Genomic DNA, 24,307 nt, shown 5'->3' with positions numbered 1-24,307 from the left:
AAGAAGGTAGAAGCAACATTCATTCTCCTGGTTATATATGTGAATTTAAGTATTAGCTTTCTTGTAATAACAACCTTTTATTACTATTCTAGCGACTACGCTACTGACAGTGTAGGCCAATCACCAGCCTGATCTCAAAGTATAACACTACAAAGTTAGTAGGGTAAGACATCTGTAGGGAAAATCCAGTGAAGAACCAGAGTATTTGGTTGTCATGTCTGTTTAATGAAGGGAATAGGTTTTGTAATCTCTCATTTTAGAAATTATATAACTGACTATTATGGTTTAATTAAGATTAGTAACATCTCATGACCACTGACTGCTGAAGGCTCTGAAAAGGGTTTTGTTTTATTAAAATGTACGTTTGAGGGAGATTCACTCCCCTGTCTCATGAGTAAGAAAAAAGACCTCACTAGGTGACCTAAATGAAACATAGTGGAGAAAAGTCGCCATGTTTGGACAGAGATAAATGATATTCACGTTGTATGGTTTTAATATACTAGTACATTCTAGAACGTAAAAGAATGAATTTAAACTTTACAATTTACATCAATATTTTGAATATGTAAATTTTTTATAGGAGAATGTATTACATTTTGCTGAAATTAGAACAAAGTAAAGAGAAAGGGCAAGAAAGCAACATTGCTGATCTCTCTAGTATGAAAGATTTGGAGGGAGTGTGGCAATATATAAATGAAAAAATGTAATTGTGTTCATCATATTTAGAAATAGAATCTATGGCCAGGCGCAGTGGCTCTCGCCTGTAATCCCAGTACTTTGGGAGGCCAAAGCGGGTGGATCACCTGAGGTCAGGAGTTCGAGACCAGCCTGACCAACATGGAGAAACCCCCTCTTTACTAAAAACACAAAATTAGCCAGGCGTGGTGGTGCATGCCTGTAATCCCAGCTATGTGGGAGGCTGAGGCAGGAGAATAGATTGAACCTGGGAGGCGGAGGTTGTGATGAGCTGAGATCGCACCACTGCACTCCAGCCTGGGCTCTGTCTCAAAAAAAGAATATACTAGAGAACTGTGATCTAAAAGTACTCTGTTAATGTAAAAAAAAAAGCAAGTGTAATTCTTTTAGAATATAAAATTTGAACATTCTCTGCTGAGCAGTTCCCAGATTAAGTACAAGGAATGTTTATTCATTTTCTGCCATATACTGTATGCTAAAATGATAAATACTTAGGATATAGTGGTAATGTCTTTCACATTTTTATAACATAACTCACTACATGCCATTCTTGTAGCTACCCACTCTTAGAAACTTTGTTGCCTAATAATGAGGAAGCGGCTTTGATTTCTTCCGTTTGGCAATGTATGTCTATATTGGAGCATGGCATTGGCTATGCATTGCTATTGCCTGCTGAAGTTTCTCTTTCTTGGCTCTTCTACAGTAGCAAATTGTTCTCTTTTCCATGAAGCTACTGAGAAAATAGTTTATTTCCATTTTTCCCTCCACGAAGTCTTCTGCAATATTATCAGGTTCTTCTCCAGCTTCATGGGCAGCTTTCAGTCTTGCCTGTAGGGCACTTGTACTGCAGCTCTCACAAGTTCACACTGCCTTTGTATCTTCTTTTCGAAAGCAGACTTCATTTAAGTAATTCATACTTATCTAAAACAGTTTGCCTTTTGGTTCCCAAGCTGGGATCCAAAAGGAGATTTTTTTTCTTGCTAGTTCCTCAGTACTTTTTACTAAGTCATCTTTGTCAGTAATAATTTGTTTTAGTTGAGGCAAAGTCAAAAACTGTCTAGTAATACCTCCTCTTGTTCATTCATATCTGTGAGTTGTGACACACTTAGTTCTGAGAGTTCTGGAAATGCATCAGGGACATCTGGCATCTTGTAACCAAAACCATTTTGGCTTGTCAATGTTGCAGCATCTGCTGTGGAAACAGGTAATGGCAGATTTGAAAGGACGCCAACTGAAGGAGCGGCAGGCTTGGCTGTGGTATGGCTTGTTGTTGAAGAAGAAACAGTGTTAGCAACAGATAAAGAAGTGATACTCCTGTTTGCTCCTTCTGGGGGATATGGAAAAAGAAATGGAAAACCTTGAGAAGCACAAGGAGGCATCCCACTTGGGTTACTGTGTAGGTAAGGAAATGCTGTTGCGGTCAGTAGGAGCTAAAACTGGAGGATTCTTCCAAAACTCATCCAACAGACTCTGAATAATTTTTCCAAGATCTGATTGCATTGTAAAATTGTTCACTAATGGAGAGGTAACGTACACTCCTTGTTTATCCATTAAGTGATGTTGTATTGGTGGATAAACACTGATCACTGGTTTTTCCTCAGGAAATTGTGGAAGAAGCAATATATGTTAATTGTCAGGTTGTTTATGGTGAATGGCAATCTGTATTCCACATCTTTCTTTATTTTAGCTATACTGGAGTGTGAGTTCCGGAGGGACTCAATCAGGCGTTGCTTCTGCTGCTGGAGGCTGGCAAGGCCACCGGGAACCCAGCTGCGGAGAAGGAGGTGCTCTTGGTCAGGGGAAAGAGCCAGCTCATCCTCCTCCGTCCCCGGGCCGAGGCTCTGGAAGGCTCTGGCCTGCTTCTCCCAGGGGCTCGGCCCAGCGGTTCTGCGACAGAGGAGCGGGCTGGGACTTCCGTGGCCCAAGCGCTGAGGATCGCGTCTTCTCTAAGCCAGGCCTGCCTGCGCTCCTCGGGTTCCGGGGGACATGCTATGAACGGCAGGCAGCTGGAGAGGGGAACCTGCTGCCCAGAACAGGCAGTCCCACCTTCACCGCCCGGACGCCCACGCCGGCCAGCCAGGCAGCCTGACCACCCCGCGTTCCACCACCCCTGACGCCTGACTCTCAAAGGACTCTTAAAAAAGCAAGGGTACAATGTCATTATCACACCTTTAGAAAACCTAACAATAATCAATAATTATCATCAAATATCTACGTAATATGAAGTAAATAATATTCATTGACAGCCCCACCCCTGGAAGAAAAAAAAAAAAAAAGCCTGCCACCTATCGCTAAGTGAGGAAAGGAAAACAGAATAGATTCTGACCCCATTTTGGCAACATGAGCATCCTAATGTTAACAGTTATTTGGGGTTAGAAAGATTATGGATGGTTTCTTCTTTTTCAAGTTCTCGTATTACTTTTTTAAAAAACATTTTTTGAGAGAGAGTCTTACTCTGTCAACCAGGCTGGAGTGTAGTGGTGCAGTCACAGCTCACTGCAGACTCAACCTCCTGGGCTCAAGCAATCCTCTTACCTCAGCCTCCCAAGTAGCTGGGACTACAAGGGCACACCACCACACCCAGCTTATTATTATTATTATCATTATTATTTGTAAAGATGAGGCCTCCCTGTGTTGCCCAGGCTGGTCTCCAACTCCTGGGCCCAAGCAATTCTCCTGCCTCGGCCTCACAAAGTGCTAGGATTACAGACATGAGCCACCAGGCCCAGCCCATATTACTTTTTGAATTAAAAAAATAATACAAAGGGAAGAATAAGATGGTAGACTTCTTTTTCAAAGTTGAAATCCTCTGATTGAGGATCTAAGTATTAAGGGTTTATCCTGTCCCATCTTGAAATGAAGAAGACACAACTGCCCAGAGAAGTGAAGGGTTTTGGCCACAATCACCGAGTGTGGGGGGAGGCTGTAAAGGAGAGAGGGGTATCCTGCTGGCTTCCCAGACTCTTGGAGGAAACAGAGACAGAGGTCCTGGGACACCTCTCAAGCTCTGGTCCCTGTTGTCCCACTACCTTCACCCTCTTACCTTCCCATCTTTATCAAGCGTCACACGTTTGGGGCACTTTGCTGCAGGAGTTGACAGACCAAACGAAACAGAGAGGGGAGGCAGATAACCAGAGCCCTTTCTTGCCACACCTAGTCCTGTTGGCTTGTCAGGTCTGGAGGAGAAGGCATCTTGTTTCCCCAACACATTCCAGAGTCATGTCCTCCGGGCTGCCTGGCCTCCAGGCCAGGTCCCCCCAGCCCCCAAGACTTTCATGGTTGAGACAAAAAAGGAATGAAAGACTTGACATTGTTACACTCCTCTCTCCAAAGTCCCAGTTTTGCTGTGTGCCCTTGGGCAAATCCCTCTCCTCTCTGGGACTGTTTCTGCACCTGGACAGGGAAGTGCCTGGGCTGGATAATCTCTGAGATATTCACCCTCCTTCCCCACCCAATTCTGATTTCATTCAGAGTTTCTAAATCTACCAGATGTAGGAAAGAGATCCACCACGCTTATAAATGTCAGCTCAGAATCTCATGGTTTATGCCTGTAATCCCAGCACTTTGGGAGGCCCAGGCAGGCAGATCACCTGAGGTTAGGAGTTCGAGACCAGCCTGGCCAACATGGTGAAACCCTGTCTCTACTGAAAAAACAAAAATAGCCAGACGTGGTAGCAGGCGCCTATAATCCAAGCTACTCGGAAAGCTGAGGCAGGAGAATCGTTTGAACCTGGGAGATGGGGGTTGCAGTGAGTCGAGATTGGGCCATTCCACTTCAGCCTGGGCGACAGAGCAAGACTCCATTTCAAAAACAAAAAACAAAACACAAACAAACAAAAAAACACCTCATGGCTGCCTCTGGCCATGGTGTGAAGACCAGTCACAACTTTTCTGATGGAGAGGACAGGAGGTAGACATTTTACTTCAAGAGCCAGTACACTCACCACCCCCACACACACTTGAAATAAAAGTTTCATGCAATAACATACCCTTTCTTCATAAGATGCACTCTGATAATTTATATATATATATATATTTTTGGTTTCTGATTGAAATCCGTTAAGATGCTTTCACGATTCACAAAACAGCCATCGCTTGCACTTTGAAGAACACTGATTTATGCAGCTATGCCCCAATTTCTTAGCAAGGTAGTACCAGCTCAGACAAATACAAGTATATATATATATATATGTATGTATATATGTGATAAATACTAGTAAATATATATATTATATATATTTGTGTGTGCATGTGTATGTGTAAATTATTTTTCCCAAACAAATTTCATATTAACTGTCTTGGCTTCTCAAACTTGAATGTGCATATGAGTCCCTTAGAATGTTTTTAAATGCAGATTCTGGTTCAGTAGGTGTGAGATGGGGCCAAGATTCTGCATCTTTGACTAGTCCTCTAGGTGAAGCATCTCAGACATTCATTTCACTGGTCTGTTCTTACCGATGAAACCATTTTTTCTCATGTCTTTCCTTCTTTACTCTCTTCCTCTTTTTCCATCCTTTTGTAACTGTTTGGAGACTCAATGGGTTCAAGTTGCAGCTCTGTCTCCTACCAGCTGGGAAAGCTTGCACAAGTTATGTAAATTCTCTGTGCCTCAGTTACTTTACCTGCAAAATGGGGGTAATAACTGCACTTTCTCCTGAAGTACTTTCGGGGATTGAATGAGATGATCCCTGTAAATTACTTAATGCATTCATTCAACAAACATTTATTGAACATTAATTACCAAATAAATGCTGTTGTCGCCAGCACTTATTTCCTTGTCCTGGTAACTTTTCCTCAGTGACTATCTCCTTTCAAAGGACTTATATTTTAAGTTGTATATTTAGTTTGAGTATAAATTTATTTTTTAATTACGAAAATTTTCATCATAAAAAGCAAAATGCAATATGACAATAAGTTTGGAAAATGTAGGCAAGACAAAAATATTAACCATAATCCTGCCACCCTAATATAACAACATTGCTTTGGGCATCTTCTTTGTTTCCTACGCGTATTTTGACAGAGCTGTTACAGCCCAGTGTGTTGAATTTTGTGTGCTGCTCTTTTACTTAACATTAGATCATATCCATCTTCTCCCAACAAGTTCACTCTAAAAATACACATGGGAATAGGTGCAAAGTATGATTTCTGGAATCCAAGACTGGATGCAAACCTCAAATCATCCCAAAAAACTTGGCTGAGGACTGACTCCGAGCAGTGATAGCGCTGGCAGTAGGCACACGACTTAGGACCTTACAGATGACTTAGGTTCGCACAAACCTGTAAAACACTGGGTCCCTGGGGTGTAACTTGGGGCACATAATGAGGGCGCACAAAGCAGAGAAAAGAAAGCGTGGCCTTCCCTTATGAAGGAGGCAGCAAGGAAATTAACTAAAGTGGAGATTCTGTTTTGGTTCCGTTTTGCTAATTTGGGTGAAACTTTTTTTTTTTTTAATTCCTGAAGCTGATAATTGAAAAAAAAAAATCAGCTGGTCAAAGGTAAATCATGGTAGAATCAGCCTGGCAAACATAATTGTGCTCAATGTAAAATGGTCTCCTGGATTGCTTCCTTGCACAGAAAAGGAACGTAAAAGAAAAATCTGGTGACATCTGAATGAGGTCTAAAGTTTAGTTTAATAGTAATGTATTAATGTTAGTATCTTAGTTATGATAAACACACCTTGTTTGTGTAAGAAGATGACCTTAGGAGAAACTGAAGGGTGACGTTTATACAGGAACTTTCTGTACTATCTTTGCAACTTTTCTGTATAGAATTGTTACAAAATAAAAAGTTTATTGGAAACGTATGGATTTGATGTAAATTATACCTCAATAAAGCCTTTACCAAAAAATGTATTTACAATGATCAAGCAGTGAGTATGTGTATTAAGCATCTATTACATCCCATCTCTCCTCCTAAAAGATTAGTGCTTCCACCAAATCTTCCTAAGCACCCACTGAGTGGCAGGGTTATATTACATGATTGACACCTGGGTGACCATGTTGCCAGTAGCATCTCCCCAGAATTGGTTGTATTCATTTATTCAACAAACATTTATTGAATGATTTCTTTGTGCAAGTACTGTGCTAGGTGCTGGGTATACATCAATGAGTAGAACAGATTCGGCTCCTCTCTTTGTGGGGTTTATAACCTTATTGTGACAAGTCAGATAGATGTAACCTGATGAGCACCTGATGCCACTATTAAAACTGATAAACATGAGCTCATGTAACAGAGAGGGGTTGTTTTTTTTGAGTCAGTGCCTTACTCTGTCACATGTGATCATAGCTCACTGCAACCTTGACCTCCTGGGTTCAAGTTGTCCTCCTACCTCAGCCTCCCAAAGTGCTGGGATCACTGGCTTGAGCACTGTGCCAGCTGCAAAAATAATTCTTAGGATATAGTGTTTGTGGTGAAGGAATGAAACAGATCACATTGTTTGGGTGGTGGGTTAATATTCTTCCTTAATTATTATTGCGATTTATAATAACATATTTACAATAAACTATTGTGAATAAATACAATAAATAATAACAATATATAATAAAGAATTGTTATTGGCTGGGTGCCGTGGCTCACGCCTGTAATCTGAGCACTTTGGGAGGCTGAGGCCGGGGGGGGGGGGGGGGGGGAATAGCCTGAGGGCAGGAGTTAGAGACCAGTCTGGCCAACATGGCGAAACCCTGTCTCTACTAAAAATACAAATATTAGCTGGGTGTGGTGGTGCGTGCCTGTAATCCCAGTTACTTGGGAGGCTGAGACAGGAGAATTGCATGAACCCAGGAGGCGAAGGTTGCCATGAGCCAAGATCATGCCACTGTGCTCCAGCCTGAGTGACAGAGCAAGACTCCATCTCAAAAAAAAAAAAAAAAGTTATTTATTGTAATTAATTACTGTTGTGATATTGTTGGAGAATTTAAAACATTTTTAGCATTTTAATTACCCCCACCTTACACACACACACACACACACACACACACACACACGCACCCCTTTAATTGTAGTGGTTGAAAGCAAGAACTTTAAAGTCAGGGAGACTTGGGTTTGAATCCTATTTCTCCAATGTCCTAGTTGAGGAAACTTGAGCATTAACTCTATATCTGTAAAACAGCAATAAAAGTGTTGCTGTGATGATTAAATGAGAAATGTGTGTAAAGTGTACCACGCATAGGAAGACCTTAACCAGCAATCATTTTTTAGTGCCCTCCCTGTGAGGCAGGGTGAGAGGGAGGGAAGTGGTCTGCTTCAAGGTTTTGGGAAAGAATTACACATTTGTGAACTGAAAAAGCCCAACTATTTGGTTTCTGGTTCTGTCTGCAATTTTGCTGGAGCCTGAAAAAACTAACTCAGACTGTTCTGTTCGGTACAAGGTGCGGACTGCCCCACTCAGTTCCAACCCATGCTGATAGCTGGGCTGCCTCAGGCAAGGACAACCCTAAACTATTATCAGATAGAGCAGGCAGAAAGCTGTCAGATCAAGTGACAAGACAAAGAGAAAAAACATATACATGTTTGAATGTCAGGCATCCAAGTGACAAATATATCTGAGTTTGTGCAATTATATATTTTTTCTTAGAGCAGAGAATGAAAAATAGAGTATTAGGGCTGATGGTGACTTTAGAGGTCATCTAATCTCAGTGTCACTTAACAACTGTTTCCTTCATCAAATACTTTTGTAGACCCTACTATGTGCCAGATAGGTGCTGGGTGGTAGAGGTAGGATAGTGAAGATAGAGCTGCTCCTTCTAAGAATCCCTAAGCTTTGGCAGAGAAAACTGGAAAACTACAGCCCAGAAAATGTAAATAGCTTGTAAAGATCAAGGAAATATTTATTTCCTTCCTATGTTTCTCTATATTTTGTAATTTTTCCATAATAGACATGTATCATATTTAACTATATATGTATATTAACTTGGATAGAATCCCACAGCTAACAAGGAAACGAATTTTCTTTGATAAATAGATTACTCCTGAGTACCTACTATATCTATATAAATCGCATTCTCAGAGGCATGGTTCCTGCATCAGAATCTGCTACTGAGCTTTCTTGAAAACGCAGATCTCATGCTCACTCCTCACCTACAGGGGTTCCCTGCATTTGAAACATGTTCCTCAAAGGGATTGTGACACCCACTAAAGTTGGAGAACTAGCACCTATTAGGCTAATGGCAAAGAAAGCAGCAACGATTTAAAACTGGCCCCAGAAATTTAAATTAATGAATGAAGTTAATGAAAACAAACACATTTATCTTTTATTAGAATAAAGCCAACTCCTACCTTTTTTCTCTCTAGTGCCACAGCTAATTGCATTCATTATGTGTTTTTAACAGGTGCTATAAATCAGTGTGCCCATGAGAGAGGAGAGCACTGAGAGCCTGGGGAGAGTGGTGAGGGGGAGGGCGCATTCTCCATCTCACAAAATGAAATGCAATACAAGTGGCATATTTCCGTGAAGCAAGCAGCCCAGAGCTCTTGTGGCTGAGCACTTCTCCCCTCCCACTTGCTTTCCAGGCCCCTCTCCCAGCCGTCCTGCTTGCTGTGCGTTGCATAACAGTCTTTTCCGGGCCCTACAAATCACAGCCCTGTCCTAATTCTTGAGCAGGCGCCCTTTACACTGCCCAGCCCCACAGCCCTCAGCATTTTGTAACCTCTCTTTTTTCCAGGTTATCATCATCTGTCAGATCTGAAGTTAAACAACAAAAAACATGTCAGTTGAATGGCTGGGAGAGACACTTGGCTGTTTATGAGAAATATTCCATTACAATCTGACGCAAAATGTTAGGATGCATCTGCCAGCACCCAGGCTCCATAGATCTCCTCCAGGCTCAGAGGGTCCCTTCGGCAAGCAAGCTGATTAGTGTGTGGTTCCAACAATGTTTATCCTCTCTGGCTCTGTGGCAAACGCCCTTGGAAAAACCTGGATCCATTGATGCCTGGTCGACTGGCACATTCAGATTCATTCAATTAGAATACCCAGTTTGAGACGTAATGGGTTTTGGCGAGCTCCATAGACTGATTGGTTTTTATACACATGCACAGAAAGATTTGATTTCCTCTGCGGAATTTATGGCAGGGGAGAAGAGGTAATTACATTAATTTCTGGTCTGGTTTCTGGGGCTTTCCTTTCTGTTCTCTCTTCTCCTGCCACCTTTTTTTTTTTTTTAAATAGACTTTTTTGGGGCCTTGCTTGTATGGATGAAAATGAACTTAATAACCGCCAACAGTTGGTTTGAGTTTGAGGCTGGGTTCCACTATGACTTCTTGTTCTTTGAGCCATGCTCTGGGTGAGTTTTAGGAAGCTAATGAGGACAATCTTGTATCCTCTGGTGTGTGTGGGTGAGGTGTTGGGAGTGTCCATGTGGCTAGGGAGCAGTGTTCACACTGGGAAGAGGTGCTCAAACCCAGGCGTTCTGGAAGGGAACTTGCTCTAATAGTTGATAATGAAGTGAAAACCAAAGTGTGCTCCCGTTTCTTCAGTCACCATTCATGACTCGCCTTTTTTTTTCCTAATTTCTGTTTTTTCTGTCGTTCACTTCTCTTTACACCTCTCCCTTCCAGGGCAAAATTCAGCTGCAACACGGAAGTCGTAAGGCAGAAAGAGGCTGAAATCCAGAAAGGTGCCGGTAAGACTGACCATGGTAATGAAGAGGATCAGGACAGTTTACCAAGTTTGCAGTGTACTAACTCCACTCCCGTCTCCTTTCCAATGTCAAGGCTCTTCTATCCATTCTTGACTTTTTAACGAAGGGCTTCCCTCATTAAACTGAACAGACAAAGGAGTCTCCTGAGGGATTTAGAAATTCAATGGAAAAAGCAAAAATACTCTCAGAGCACTTAACTTCTCTCCCAAAGGACCAGAGAGCCTGCCAATTCCTCAGCAATGCCAGAGCTAAGCATTTTCCCAGTGTCAACATTAAATCCTTTTTTTGTTTTTCTCTTTTAAAGTGTGTTTACAATTGACCATTATGGGAAAGATGATGGATGTGGCCTGGCCCCGTTTAAAATAATAAGGCTAATAATGATACAGTTGTTTCGTGCATACGGACTCTTTCTGAAAGCCTGTGAGCAGAAGGAAAGGGTTGAGGAGCCCAGTGTTTCACCTTAAGTGTAGCCAGCCGCGGATCATCCCCACGACCCATTGCTAGTAATGCTTACGCTCCGGCAGACTTCAGAACCTCTTGGAACCCGCATGCTCTTTTTGGACAAAAGAGCACAGAAGTTTTCAATGAATCTCCAAACCCTGTCCCTGAGATAGCAGGTCTTAGGTGGACAAGCCTGGAGTGGACAGCTTGCATTGTACCCCATGCAAAGAAGCGCATGATCCTTAAGACAGAAATATGGCTCAGTCCTATATTCCGGGAGAAAGTAGACTCAATGTTTGCTCATTGAGTGTCCCTGCGTCCAGCTCTGCTGGTCGTGTCCCTGGCGAAGACTCCCCACCTGGTAGCCAGCAGCATCTGTCCTTGGATACACCACCCGGGCTCTAACCTTTCCCCAGTCATCAGCTGGCTTTCACTGGCAGGACGATCCAGGAGATAGGTAAAGTGGATTGATTCAGTCCTCGCTATGGAATTCAGATTAGACTGGGAAAGGAAAAAAATTATCCTGATCAGGGATGCAACAGTCAGGCAGTGAGAATGACCTTCATGATACTGAGCTGAGATAAGCCTCTTGGCATGAAACAGCTCGGCAGGCAATTGATCAGTGGGCTAGGGATCAGCTACAAGCAGCCTGACCCGACCTAGGGAGGAACCGAGCACCAGGAAACTGACCAGCATGTGAGGAACAAAAAAATCTCCCAATATGCCAAAAACAGCCTGGTGCATAGCAAAACTCTGTTAACAGACGGTCTGGAACTGAGTGCTGTGAAGTAGACCAGAATGAAATTGCCCTGAAAGCAACGGGACAGGGTAAAAGAAACCGGAATAAAATCCACCTGCCTGCTAGTGTGCAACTAACCACTGCGAGGGATGGGAGAAGGGACGGCCTCTGAGGGCTGCAGGGTGCACGGGGTAGACGGGTCTCCTGGTGTTCTGGAGAACCTGACCGAGCTGCTTCTGGGATAGGGGAGAGGGGTGTCCAGTGCCTTTTGATTTACAATCTCTGCGCCCCAAGCGATCTCATAAATTTGGGGGCCCGTTTTCACCAAAACCGTGAGTTACGATTTTTCAAATAAATACATTTTCCAATCAGACCGGGTTCTGTTTAGGTTGAACGCGTCCCGAAGCAGACATCTCTCTGTGCGGAAAATACACAGAGGAGGAAACGGAGCCGGGACGAAGCTCAGACGACATAAAAACTTATGTAAACACATTGTCATTTACGGGCTTCGGAAGAGAAGGAGAATGGGGGGAGGAAGACAGAAAAAGTGGGGGGAAACGTATACATGTTTAATTCTCCCTTGAATCCTCAGGTCCCAGCTCAGAGGGAGGTTAGAATATGTAATATTCTTTTTCCATAAGCTTGATTTATGTTACTCATTGGACAATGGGCGGCAGCAGCAGGTTTACCTTAAATAGATTTTGTGTTTTTGAGGCCTGTTACAGACCTGAGAATGAGCACAAATGTCTCCCTTCTCCCCAACACACACGCACAGCCACACACATGTATGTACAGGCACTCTCTCAGTTTTTTCTTTAAGAAAGAGTGTGGAGGAGATAAACCAAAATGAATTATTTTAGCAGGGGAGGATCGTCGATTTCTATCTGTGTGCCCTTGGGCAAGTCTCTCTCCATCCTCTAGGTTTGTGTTTTGCCAGTAATCAGAGGCTACCGTTGCGCAGAAAAGCATTAACACGTAATTCTGTGCACAATGGCAAGAACCTCCTAGCCAAAAGATAGAGAACGTCACTTCCTGCTTGGACCCTCTCTGGCCAGACCACCCCCGTCTCAGGAAAGAAGGTAATAAGGGGAGACAGAGACTGCTGTTCACCCCAGGTCCCTTCTGGAGATCTGGGATCTAGACGCGCGTCTGCCACTCATTGACTGTGTGCCCTTAGGAAAGTTCCTTCCCCTCTCTGGGCTCGTTTCCCGTCTGCAAACAGAACCTTGGAGCTCCCAGGAGCAATCTACTCCGTGCCTATCTCTTCCCTGCCCCGACTGCCCCCCATCCCGGGGAGCAGGCTGGGCCAGATTGGAAAGTCCTAGGTCCTCTTTAGATATGGCAGAGAAATGTTTAAGGGATTTGCGCGCTCAAGCTGCGGGGTAAATGGTCCGCGGGCTGATTTATGGCGCGTTACTGCGCGACGCGATTCCCCAAGACAGCGAGAATATTTTACACCGCGCTAATATAAACAGGCGGCCGGCCGGGTCCTTTTTATGGAGTTCCTGTAATTACCCGGGCCCTGACAGGTCCTTGATTTACTGCCCTATTTAGATAAGGGGTCCGGTGCGGGGATTGCCCGTGGCGTCAAGGTCACGGGACTGCGGCGGGAGAAGGTTTTGCGGTAGGCGCCGCGGCCTGAGCTCCTAGAGGCCTGCAGTCCGGGGGGCGCGGATAGGGGTGAGGGTAGGATAGGGGCGAGGGCAAGAGCGAGACCCCACCACTGCAGAGCGTCCAGGCTTGAGGGACCTTCGCATCGCCCGGGTACAGCTGTCCCACTGTTATGGATGGGGGAACTGAGTACCGTAGGTAGCAAGACTGCACCCCCCACCAAGTCATTTAGGGAGGGACATGGGGGCGGAGGGTGGAATCTGGAACTGGGATTCGGGTCTCTGGCAACACAATTCCTACACCTGGCGATGTCTCTGTATCTCCAGCCTTATGATGACTGGGTTGTGTAGGGTCAGTAGGGAACGGCAAGGACCCTAAGGCAGTCAGTAGCAGCTGGGCCAGGTCAGAACAGAGCCCTGCAAGGAGGATTCAGTGTTGTGGTCTCTTCTCCCCGTCCAGAGCTTTGTAGTTATGTGGTGGCATGTAATTCCATTTCCGCCCCTATGAAATTAATATTCCTAAAAACAGAGCCACCATTTATCCAGGTTTACCGTCACTGTGCTAAGAGCCTAGCCTTGTGCTTACTCTTACGCCAGCCCTCTACAGAGGTTATTATTATCCTCTAATTTACAGAAGAGAAAACTGAGGCAAAGAAGCTTCCCACAGGGAGGAGTGATATGTCCAGTTTTAACCCAGATGGGCCCAATTCCACAGCGATGTGGAATGTGTTTTATGTGCGTAAGCCCTCTACTTTGTAAAGCAGGGTAAAGAAGAGTTCCTGCTGGCTCTCACTACCACAACTGGGGGAAGAACGGAGAAGCCTGCATTTAAAAGTGCTAAGAAGGCCAATCCCCCTGAAGGCACTCTTTAGGTGAGCAAGGTGGGTTAAGAGGAGGCTACAGGGGCAGTGTGGGACTAGGACCCTGGGAGTGCTAGTCCTTGGTCTGTTGAGGTAGGCTAGAGGAAAGCAGAGTCCTTCTGTAGGGATCCCTGAGCTGAGCGCTAAGTCCCAAGAGGAACCAGGGCAGGATCCCTGCAATAGTGGGGAGCTGGGAATTCCAGAATTCCAGACTATCAATCCTATTCCCTTCTTCTGCGAATGGGGAAACTGAAGCTTGGAACTGGAAGAAACAAAGAGGTGCTAGCTAGGGAAAGCCAGAACTCTTGCCTGTCACATCTCTTGCCTGTCAGCCTAAAGCAATTTTAGCCAAAATCCTAGGTCTCAGACCTCCTCTTACAATATAGCCTGGGGCAGAGATAGAGAACAACCTTACAAGGTCCCCACCATCCCGGGAGTTCTGCTGCTCTCCACGGACCAGAGTAAAGCCTTTTGGGGTCTCCGAGAAGGCAGTCTAGAGCCTAGTTGTACTGCAGTCTCCCTTGAGGTCATCCTGCTGGGGGCTGCCCCGTCCCAAGCCTCAGGAGGTCCCTTAGGGCTGAGTTTCTGGTGGGGGTACTGCTTGAAAAATGACACTGAATCCCTTCTCTAGGTTGGGGAACAGTGCTTTCCAAGTCACTGGCAGGTGGATACACCCTGCTCTTTCAGACCCATGGGGGGCTGCCGAGTGGTCTCAGGGGCCCTTAAGGGGTGTCATGGGACTGGGACTCCTCACCCAGTACTGATAATGCATTCCCCAGCACGCTAACCAGGCCAGATATATGGGGGGTGTATACAACCTTGAGTGATCTGTGTAATATCATGAAAGCAACTAGGACTCATATGGGCAGGCGCGTGGGCCACACATTTGTATGTGCGTTATGTGTGAGCATGTGAGAACCTCTATTTGTGAGCACCTGTGCATATGTAGTAGAAATTGTGACTGTGTACTTGTGCACTGAAGGCTTAGTGGTGACACTGAGAATATACAAAATGTATAATGGGATTTTGGAAGTTTGTGTTGTGAATACAATTGTGGAGAATCTTAGAAAGATACAGGCTGGTTTTAATTGTGACCATGAGATTATGTGTAAAACCCTGCATCCGTGTAGTATTCAGGTTTTATGTGTTTCTACAATATGACTTTGGTCTCTGTGCATGCCTGAGTGGAGGATTGGGAGCGGCTCCTAGGTGTAACACATCTGAAGTGTGATGAGTATGTACCCCGTGGGTGACAGAGAGACAATGTGTAAAATCCTAGGAATGCATGAATGCTGTGTGTACCGTGGCTGTGCATATTACTGTGAGAATACACATACTTTTGGGCGTCTTATGAAGATACGGGCTTTTGTGCATGGCGGCAAAGTTTCGTGAGCCCGTGTGCATGTACCTGTGTATGTGTAATCTGAGGGCCTAGTGTGCCGCTATGAGAGGCACTGTTGCAGACTGTACTCAGAGTAGGACAAAGACTGGGCGTGTATTGAGGACTGTGTGTTGAGGTCCTTCTCTCCACAGCATAATTACTCTCTACCTGCGCTCTCTCTAGAATGCCTCCACGCTGGGGAAGCTCGGGACCCCGCAGAACCGCCGCAGCAGCAGGCGCCCAGCGCTCCCTCCCCGCGTGCCTCCGGCTCCTTGCTCTGCCCTACCCCAGCGCTGCTGGCGCCAGGCGCCGGGGAGAGCGGGGGTTTCCAGCCTGCCTCGGGCAGGAAACCAGGACCTCCCTGCAACCCCGCCCCATGCACCTCCAGGGCCCACAGCCCTGCTGAGCTCTCACAGGTGGAACCAGCAGGCTCAGGCGTTTGTCCCCGTCACTCCTGTATGTAACCCCCCACCCTTCATTCATTCCCTTGTCAGGGAGTGGAATTCCACTCTTCCACGCCGTACCGGACCTCGAGGAAAATCGCTCATCCTCTCTGGGCTTCACGTTCCATATCTGTTCAAGGAGAGAGTGGGCCTTTCTCCCTCTGCCTTTGGACCATTAACTATTATAGGCGCAAAGTAGGCATCAATAAACAATTGTTGAATGAATGGGTGAATGATTTGCCTTCTAAAAAAAGCACTCACATAAACTTCTCCTTTCCCCCTCCTCTCGACTTTACTTTGGAAAGAGGCACACTCCCTCTATCACACTGAGGGAGGGGTGTTGAGCTGAGAAAGGCTGAGAGAATGAGGGACCCAAGTTGGTGGACATCAGCCAAGAAAGGAACCACAGCGGGAGGCAAGACCGAGAGTCCCCAGCCTGAAGCGTCGTCACCCCGGGATTCCCAGATTCCAACGCCAGCCTGGGGAAAGCCCCCAGTGGAGAGAGTCCGGCTGGCAGGAAATGGTCCTACCCCCGAGGTGAAATCTCGGAGGGTCGTGCAGCCGGGCCGTGCCTCTGCGCTTATGCGCGAGAGATGCCGGACGTCGCGTTTGCCTGTGCGAGCCTCGCGGTTCTGTGCAGTAGTGGTTCCCTCTGCGTGTGTCGACCGCCGAATGCTGCTGTCTCGCGGTGTGAGCTTCGGGGCCGATGTCTTTAAAGAATCAAAGATTCTTAAGGAGTGATGATCTGGGTAGAGCGGCCCGACGTAGCCGCGCTCCCAAGTCTCGATGCGAGTCCAGCAGACAGACCAGAGGAGACCTGCTGGCCAGATGTCCCGGGCCCAAGGCGGACTTCTCTGCGTCAGCCAGGCTGGCCTTCGGAATGGATCAGGCACCCGGGAGGCCGGAGTGGATCTCAGGCCCTCCAGCCGGGAACAAACCGGTGAATGCCCGTGGACTTGGAGTCCGCCTCCTCATTCCCGCCCCACCCCTACTCCTGCCTCCGAAAGGCTTCTTCGCTGTTCAGTAGCTGCGTGCCCGTCTGCCTGCGGCTGGGCCAGAATTGGTGGGCTGGTAACGAACCCGTGCACAAGCGGCTCCCAGTATCTCCAGAAAGGGCCGATGACTAAGGGGTGGGGGAGGGGGCGGAGGGCTGGAAGGTGTTAGGAACAACCTTAGGGGCCTATCCTGACTTCAGCTGCGCCCTCTCATCTTCTAGCTCTGAAGCCGAGCAGAGCAGTTGGAGCTTGGGACTGGGAACTGCTGGAATTCCTATGTAGACTTCTAGACAGTCTAGAAACAAGAACTTTTCTTTCCCTGAGCCTCAGTTTCCTTATCTGTAAAATCAAAAGACTGGCTGTAGGTGTGGGCTGTCTTCGCTTGGTGATTCTAGATTCCTTTCCTTGGATCCGTGGGGAGGGGGTGGTAGCAACAGTCCAGGGCGTTGGCAAGCCTGTGCCTCAAGTACGTATTCCCCGTGCCCGCCCCCTCAACACCCCCAGCCGCCTGCCCCCCAGCCGAGCCGGGAGCTGAGTGGGAGGGGCAGAGGCGGGGCCGGTTGCCGGTCCCTGCTGGCGGACTAGAGTGGCGCGGGCTGAGTGTAAAACCTGGGACAGCCACCCCTCCTTTTCCTTATCCCCGCCCCCCTGCTATTGGCTCCCGGGAGAGGTTGACATCAAAGCCGCTGTCTTATATAAGCCAGATCTGCAGGGGAGTCTGCAGAAGGGTTAAACAGGTCTTCGGGCATCTGTGTCCTCGCCCGCGACGGAAACCGGCAAGAAGACGGTGGGCTGCGCGTCTCATTTTCAGTCTCGACCGGACTCTCGCAAAGCCGGCGCCCAGTAGTGCGGGGCTCCAGAGCCCACAGGTGGCCCCCGGCAGTCTCTGGGGCGCATGGAGCGACCTTAATAGGGCTGGCGGCGCAGGTCAGTAGCCGCTCCAACATGAACCTCGTGGGCAGCTACGCACACCATCACCACCATCACCACCCGCACCCTGCGCACCCTATGCTCCACGAGCCCTTCCTCTTCGGTCCGGCCTCGCGCTGTCATCAGGAACGGCCCTACTTCCAGAGCTGGCTGCTGAGCCCGGCTGACGCTGCCCCGGACTTCCCTACGGGCGGGCCACCGCCCGCGGCCGCTGCAGCCGCCGCCGCCTACGGTCCTGACGCCAGGCCTGGGCAGAGCCCCGGGCGGCTGGAGGCGCTTGGCGGCCGCCTGGGCCGGCGGAAAGGCTCAGGACCCAAGAAGGAGCGGAGACGCACGGAGAGCATTAACAGCGCATTCGCGGAGCTGCGCGAGTGCATCCCCAACGTGCCGGCCGACACCAAACTCTCCAAGATCAAGACTCTGCGCCTGGCCACCAGCTACATCGCCTACCTGATGGACGTGCTGGCCAAGGATGCGCAGTCTGGCGATCCCGAGGCCTTCAAGGCTGAACTCAAGAAGGCGGATGGCGGCCGTGAGAGCAAGCGGAAAAGGGATCTGGTGAGTCCTGCGGCTTGCACGCTCCAGCCAAGGGTGCAGGCGCGGTGAGCACCCTCAGGCCATGCAGGCAGTCGAAGGAGGCTGTGTTGTCGTGTGTCCGATTTGGAAAGCCTGGGAAGAGTTCTGAGATGTTTGGTCACAGTATGCGATCCTGTGCATGGAGGGAGGCAGATTCGTCATAGAATTCATTTGTAATACGGGATAGTGTTTGTAATACTGAGTGAATAATCTGTTTGGAGCCTCGGACCCTCCAAAAATGCACACACCACAGATTTTGCTTCCAATTTGGAGAAGTCCTGATTCATTCCTGGGCTCTCCTGGAAGCCAGGCTAAGAATATGTGTTAGAGTTCTTTACTTTGAGTTTGAATTTATGTGCCTAGGCTCGGTTCCTGTTTTCAAAGGGCCTTTGCTGGACCGGCTAGTCTACTTCCATCATTGTACAAATAGGGAAACTGAGGGCCCAGAGTGGGTCGGGGCATGAAGAGCACCTATCTGAGGAGTCCGGGGTGGAGCTGAGGTAAAACAGATCGCGTATTCTACTCAGTCCAGGGCGCGTTCCACTCCCGGTGGACTGGTTCTGAGGACCACTTCAGTGGCTTTGCATGTAAATAAGAGCCACTTCTTTTAGCTTTGGAGATCGCAGTCTCGTCTTGGCCTTCTTGATCCTCTCCAGTTAGGGTGACACTTCCTGGCACTCGGTCTGGCTGTCCGGGGCTGGGGGCGTCTGAGCGCTGGATTTTCAGGCTGGCCAGTCAGTTTCTCTAGGTTGGGGCGCTCAGGGCCGCAGCGGAGTGGAGCCAGCTGAAGGGCCCCACCGGGTTTTATCTAACCTGCGGAGTCTGTGGGAAACCGAGGAAAGCTCATCTGGGGACGGAGGAAAGACAGATAGGCATAGAGTCTCTGAACTGCCGCCCCGGACTGGGGATGGTGCAGGCCGGGCGGCGCCTCGAAAGAAGTTGTTATTGGGCGGATCCCGGCCCCCACGCGTCGCCGCCTCCGTCAAGTAGCACCGCTTGGTTCCTGCTGAAAGAGCCGGAAGGAGGACGCTAGGCCAGCCGACTCCCCGCTCTTTTGCCTCGGTATCTAAGGCTCCCAGCTCGGGCTTAGGGAGCCGCAAGCCTGCATCCAAGCCCTGATGTTTAAACCAGGTTGGGAGGCTGGCGGAAGTGTGTGCGGGGCAGCGAGAGCTGGAGAACCGTGGATTTCCACCCCTCCCTTCCAATCCCCTGCGATCTCCCTTAGGTGTCCTAAAGCCAAACCAACGCGCGTCAGTTTCATCATGCGCGGAACATTTTCCTTACCAAACCTCCCGAAGCTGCCCAGCCCATCCCAGGTCCCAGGAACTCCGCGCATAAAGGCAAATTTACGAGCCTGTTTGCCGATTTCGCAAACAGAAATCCGTCACTTATTTAAAGACTCCCAGTTACTGCTCCCGACACCTACCCCTCCTCCCCATCATACCCCATGCCGGGCGATCGGAGCAGAAAAATTAAAACCTGTCTCTCCCGCCTCTTTTCTTGTGTGTGTCCTTTGGCAGCAGCAGCACGAAGGTTTTCCTCCTGCCCTGGGCCCAGGCGAGAAGAGGATTAAAGGACGCACCGGCTGGCCGCAGCAAGTCTGGGCGCTGGAGTTAAACCAGTGAGCCGAGGCCCGCGCCGAGGACCTGGCCAGGCCAGCCACTCCTGGAGCCCCGGGAGGAGAGGAAGGCAGCGGCGAACGCCAGGCTCTGGGCTCCAGCGGCTGGTGCTACGCATCCCGCGGAGCTTCTGCTGAGCGCCGGCAGATCGTCGGCTGCAACCACACACTTGGATCGCACGTGCAATGTCCTTTGAATTTTTTAAAATACATTAAGAGAAAGAGAAATATATATATATCCACCCCCCGCCCAACCGAGGGCGGCTCTTGGCTACACCATGCAGGAAGGAGGGACTGCCCAACCTAAGGGCGCAAAGACGCACTCTTCCACCCTTTTGGGGCGAATTTAGAACCTCAGCCCCATCCCCATTTCCCTATCTGGCTCTTTCTTTCTTGTCCCTCCAAATGATCCGCCTTGACACCCTATTCTCTAATTAAAATGCAACAAGGGATCAATTCTTTTCTGCCTGAGAAACAGAACCAGATGCAGGAAGGTGAAAGGCTGCCCTTTGTTCTTCTTCGAATCGTGGTGGTTTTATTTTATTTTTCTTTTTGTCGCTGCACTTCCTGTTTAGTTCCAAGGGAAACACTTTCTTTCTCTGTCTCTCTCTTTTCTTCCTTCTTTTACTTCCTTTTTGTTTCTATCTAAATAAAAGCTTTCCCTGTGTTGGAAAGTTTTTATGTATTTAAACTACCTACCATGCCTGTTGTGCTCAGGTGTTTGTTCATCCTGCCATCCCCAACCCTTTTCTACCTCAAGTCTGTGTGACCACTCACAGCCCCCCCTCCCTTCGCCAAAGCAGTATCTATGCTCTTGACTAATAAAACATTTTCTGAAATCATCTGAAGCCTGTGTCATGTCTCAGCCGGGGTCCCTCACCGACTCCCATGGTTTCTACTAGGTGGAAAGCTTTCTGTTCCTGCTCATCTTCTTTCGATAAATACAAAACCAAACTTGAAATCAAGGGAAGCGGGCAGATAGAGTGTATTTCAAGAACAAAGAGCAAAGTTATCTTTAGACTAGAACGGGAGGTGGGGATAACTTATGAGAATCGGGAAGAACAAAAACGGAAACGAATTAATCTCAGAGGGCCTGGGCTCGGGTTTTTGTGCGTGGGTATGGGTGCTTGTCTGGAGGTTAGTAAGCACACTGGTGTCTGCAAACAGTGGTTTGGAGGGATTATTGGGAGGCAAGGGGGCCTAGCACACAGATGAATCCTATCACTGGGACAGGGTAGCTCAGGAGAGGGGGTGTTGGTCGGGAATACGTTCATGTATGTGAAATTCTCAACATATAGATATACATGTGACAGTGCAGCGACTCATACGGAGCCTGAGGCTGTGCAGGGGCCAAAAAGGGTCTGCTTAGTACAGCTCCAAGCACACAGTAAGGACTTGACAAGTCACAGCAGCTATTATTATTTTATACCTGAGTAAAATAAGCCTGTGGGTGCTTATATGTTAAATTGAGGTGTTTAGGTTTCTCTTTGGCAACAAAGCACTCAACCAAAGGTTGTGAGAGCGCATGGATTTGTGCAAAGGGATGGGGTGTATGTGTGTATGCGTGCTCTTTCGGGCACTTGTGCAGGAGAGCCAGTCTTTGTGTCCTCACATGTGCACCCATGGCTAGGTGTGGTGGGTATAAATTCGGTGCATTTGCCATGGATCTTGGATGCGTATTGGGCTAAACTGGGGCGGGCAAACGCAGTCGTTTATACTTCCAGGAATAATAATGTACGAATACTTTGGTTTGCGTGCAACTGCGTGCTAGGCACTGCGCTAAGCACTTCTGTGTCTCCCAACAGCTCCCATGGTTGTCCGAGGGAGCGCACGCTCTGCAGCGCCTGCGGGTCTGTGGCGCTCACTGAGAAGGAGGAGGGGAGACCCGTGCCGCTCTCTTGGAACTTTCGCTGTGCGTATCTGGAGCCTGAGCGCTCGGCTTGGGAACAAGAAAGGAGACCTCAGGCAGCTCCGGGGCAGAGCCTCGCGGGGCACCAGGCATGCCCCAGGCGCCTTGTCCCAGCGTCGGGGTGAATATGGAACTCCATTAGTCTTGGCTGTAAACACCGTAGCAGGGGCTGAGAGGCCACGCGGGCCTTTCCGGACGCGAAGGAGTTAATAAAAGGTGTTTTATGGGCGCTAGGAAACAGTGGGGGAGGTGTGAGCTTCTCTCTCTGCTCTCGCCCCCCTACTTTTTTCTTTTTTCCCTCTCGCCACCCGCCGCCAGATCAAACAGGCCCGCGATTTAACTAGGGCAACACTTGGCGGTAATGAGCCCGTCCGACGCACCCCTTCCTCGGCCTCAGTACCCGGCCCTAGGCCCCAGGGCCCCTGGGGAGGAGCAGAGAGAAAAATCAGTTTCTTTCTTTTTCTTGTGTTTTTCTTTTCTTTACCTTCTTTCTTTCCGTTGCTTTCTGGGAGTCCGTTTAGAAATTCCGGCGCTTATGGAGAAACACACTGGGGGAGCGAGCCGATCCAAGCCCCACAGCACGGAGGGAAGCTTATCTAGATTCGAACCCAGGACTCCAACTTCGCTCACACACAAACCTCTGGCGATACACAGGTCCCAGCTCCCAGGACTATTTTTAGCACTGTGAAGTATCCTAGGCACGGGAAGAATGCGCATCCTGGTCTTGCTTTCTTATAGCCGGGGAAAGAAGAGGGGGTGCCGAGGGGGACCCGCCAGCGGCCGCCAAAGTCAAGTCTGGCATAACCAGGCCTCTTCAGAAAACCCAATCCAGCTGGCCCCAAACCCTCTTTGGGAAGAGAGTCTTGGAGCCCTAAACTCAGCCTCAGAAACGTCCAGTGCCTGAACCTGGGAGCTGAGACGGAGCTGGCACCCATTAAGAGGGTCACTGGATAGTGCCCCTACTCTCCCCACGCCTAACTCCAACGGCCTCCCACGCCCACGCCACATCCCCAGCACCCACGGCACAGCTGGAAAAGCCGAGCCCAGAGAACGGCTCGGAGCTGCCCCAGGTTTCACAAACCATTCTGTGCTGAGGGTCTGCAGACTAGGGGTCCAGCCCTTCTAGCTGCCACCCTGGCTCTCCAGGCTCCCACCCCTCCTTAGCCCTGCCTTCTTTGAAAACATCTTTAAAGCCTGAGGTTCGCTTTCTTCTTCTCTGCCCAGGTTTCAACGAGGCTTGTCAGACGCCTCAATCAGCTGTGGAAGAAGCAGGGTCATTATTTATTATTTTTGAATTAAATACATCTTTTTTAAAAAATGGGAAAAATGGAATGGTTACCAACTTAAAAGTAAATTCCAGGAGTTTACTGCAAGGAAATATTGATGTTACAAAACGTTAACTATAGGACTATTCTATTAAAGAGTGAAACAGGAAAGAACCTGATGTCCTGTAATTACAGAACTGGTTCAATAAAGCCATCAGTACCGTGGGTTACTACTCAGCCGTTAGAAAAATTGTGGGAATTGACATGGAAATTGCTCATGATATATTAAATGAGAAAACCTCCTCCCACATTGCACCAAACACTGTCCATTGTGACCCTTTTCATGTAAAAACGAATAAATATTATTCGTGGAGAAAAACTGGAAGAATATACATCAAAACCTTCACACCTTTACCTCTGACTTGTGGGAATAAGGGTAACTTTAACTTTTCCTCTTGCTTAGCCATATTTTTCTTAAATGTCTTATAATGAATAAGTATTACTTTTGCAATAAAAATTAAGCTGCAATTTCCTTCTAATTTGTTCTGTTACCAGCATACTTTCAATACACCATTTATTTAACATACATTTATTGTGTACCCACCATGTGCTAGGCACTGTGGGCATAAATATTATGAAAAGATCCTAATAACGATCAATTAACATACAACAGAAAATATTTGTCTTGAAGAGTTTATTATTCCTTGTACACAGCAAATAGTCTTTTTTCTTACTTTAAAGTCTATTGATGAATGAAATAATAACAGCTAACATTTATAAAGATAATTATTTAAATTCTTAGCATGCATTATTTCATATAAGCCTTACAGGGTTCTGTGAGGTCAATATTGAGGCAGCTGAGGCTCAGAGAGGTGGATTTTGTCCAAGGTCACATGGATGGCAGACAGGACTTGTATCAAAGCGCAAGCATGACTGCCTCCAGAGACCTGTTTTCCCCTGTGTCTCGGAGCACCTCCAGGGGTGTGTGTGTGTGTGTGTGTGTACATACGTATGTGCCCAAATACAGTTTCTCTCAGTCTGATCTTTCTTAGTCTCCAAAGTAAGGTAGAGAAAAAATGGAGGAAGGAGTTATGTGAAAGGATCTGGGATTCTAATTCCAGCATTCTCCTGGAACTCTCTTCCCCTGTCAGGGCTCTGAGTGGATCCCATCTAGAAAATGAGGAAGAGGGTAGGCTCCAAGGTGC

The 24,307-nt window shown here is 47.8% G+C and overlaps 1 protein-coding gene and 1 pseudogene across 2 annotated transcripts; one reads left to right on the top strand and one right to left on the bottom strand.

Annotated features, from left to right (window-relative positions):
• Window positions 1-970: 970 nt before the first annotated feature.
• On the bottom strand, window positions 971-2,887 carry LOC101003501 (annotated as a pseudogene).
• A 14,518-nt stretch (window positions 2,888-17,405) lies between these two features.
• Window positions 17,406-20,770, top strand: HAND1 (heart and neural crest derivatives expressed 1). 2 transcript variants are annotated; one of them, XM_009209452.3, is made up of 2 exons: window positions 17,406-18,292; window positions 19,834-20,770. In XM_009209452.3, the coding sequence occupies exons 1-2, from the start codon at window positions 17,750-17,752 to the stop codon at window positions 19,933-19,935; spliced, it is 645 nt and encodes a 214-aa protein (XP_009207716.1). In that variant the 5' UTR covers window positions 17,406-17,749; the 3' UTR covers window positions 19,936-20,770. The 2 variants fall into 2 exon arrangements, with proteins under 2 accessions (XP_009207716.1, XP_003900459.1); XM_003900410.4 differs by having other exon boundaries at window positions 19,831-20,770.
• The last annotated feature ends 3,537 nt before the right edge of the window (window positions 20,771-24,307 follow it).

Source organism: Papio anubis, chromosome 5, assembly GCF_008728515.1.
Source record: "Papio anubis isolate 15944 chromosome 5, Panubis1.0, whole genome shotgun sequence".
Lineage (NCBI taxonomy): Eukaryota > Metazoa > Chordata > Mammalia > Primates > Cercopithecidae > Papio > Papio anubis.
The sequence above is the reverse complement of the archived record's forward strand: the minus strand, read 5'-3'. Positions and strand labels throughout refer to the sequence as shown.

Bases quoted from the DNA above. Each gene is read 5' to 3' on its own strand.
- HAND1 (XM_003900410.4), top strand. From the start codon at position 17,750: ATGAACCTCGTGGGCAGCTACGCACACCATCACCACCATCACCACCCG. The intron at 18,293-19,830 runs GTGAGTCCTGCG...GTCCTTTGGCAG, and splicing joins GCAAGCGGAAAAGGGATCTG to CAGCAGCACGAAGGTTTTCC.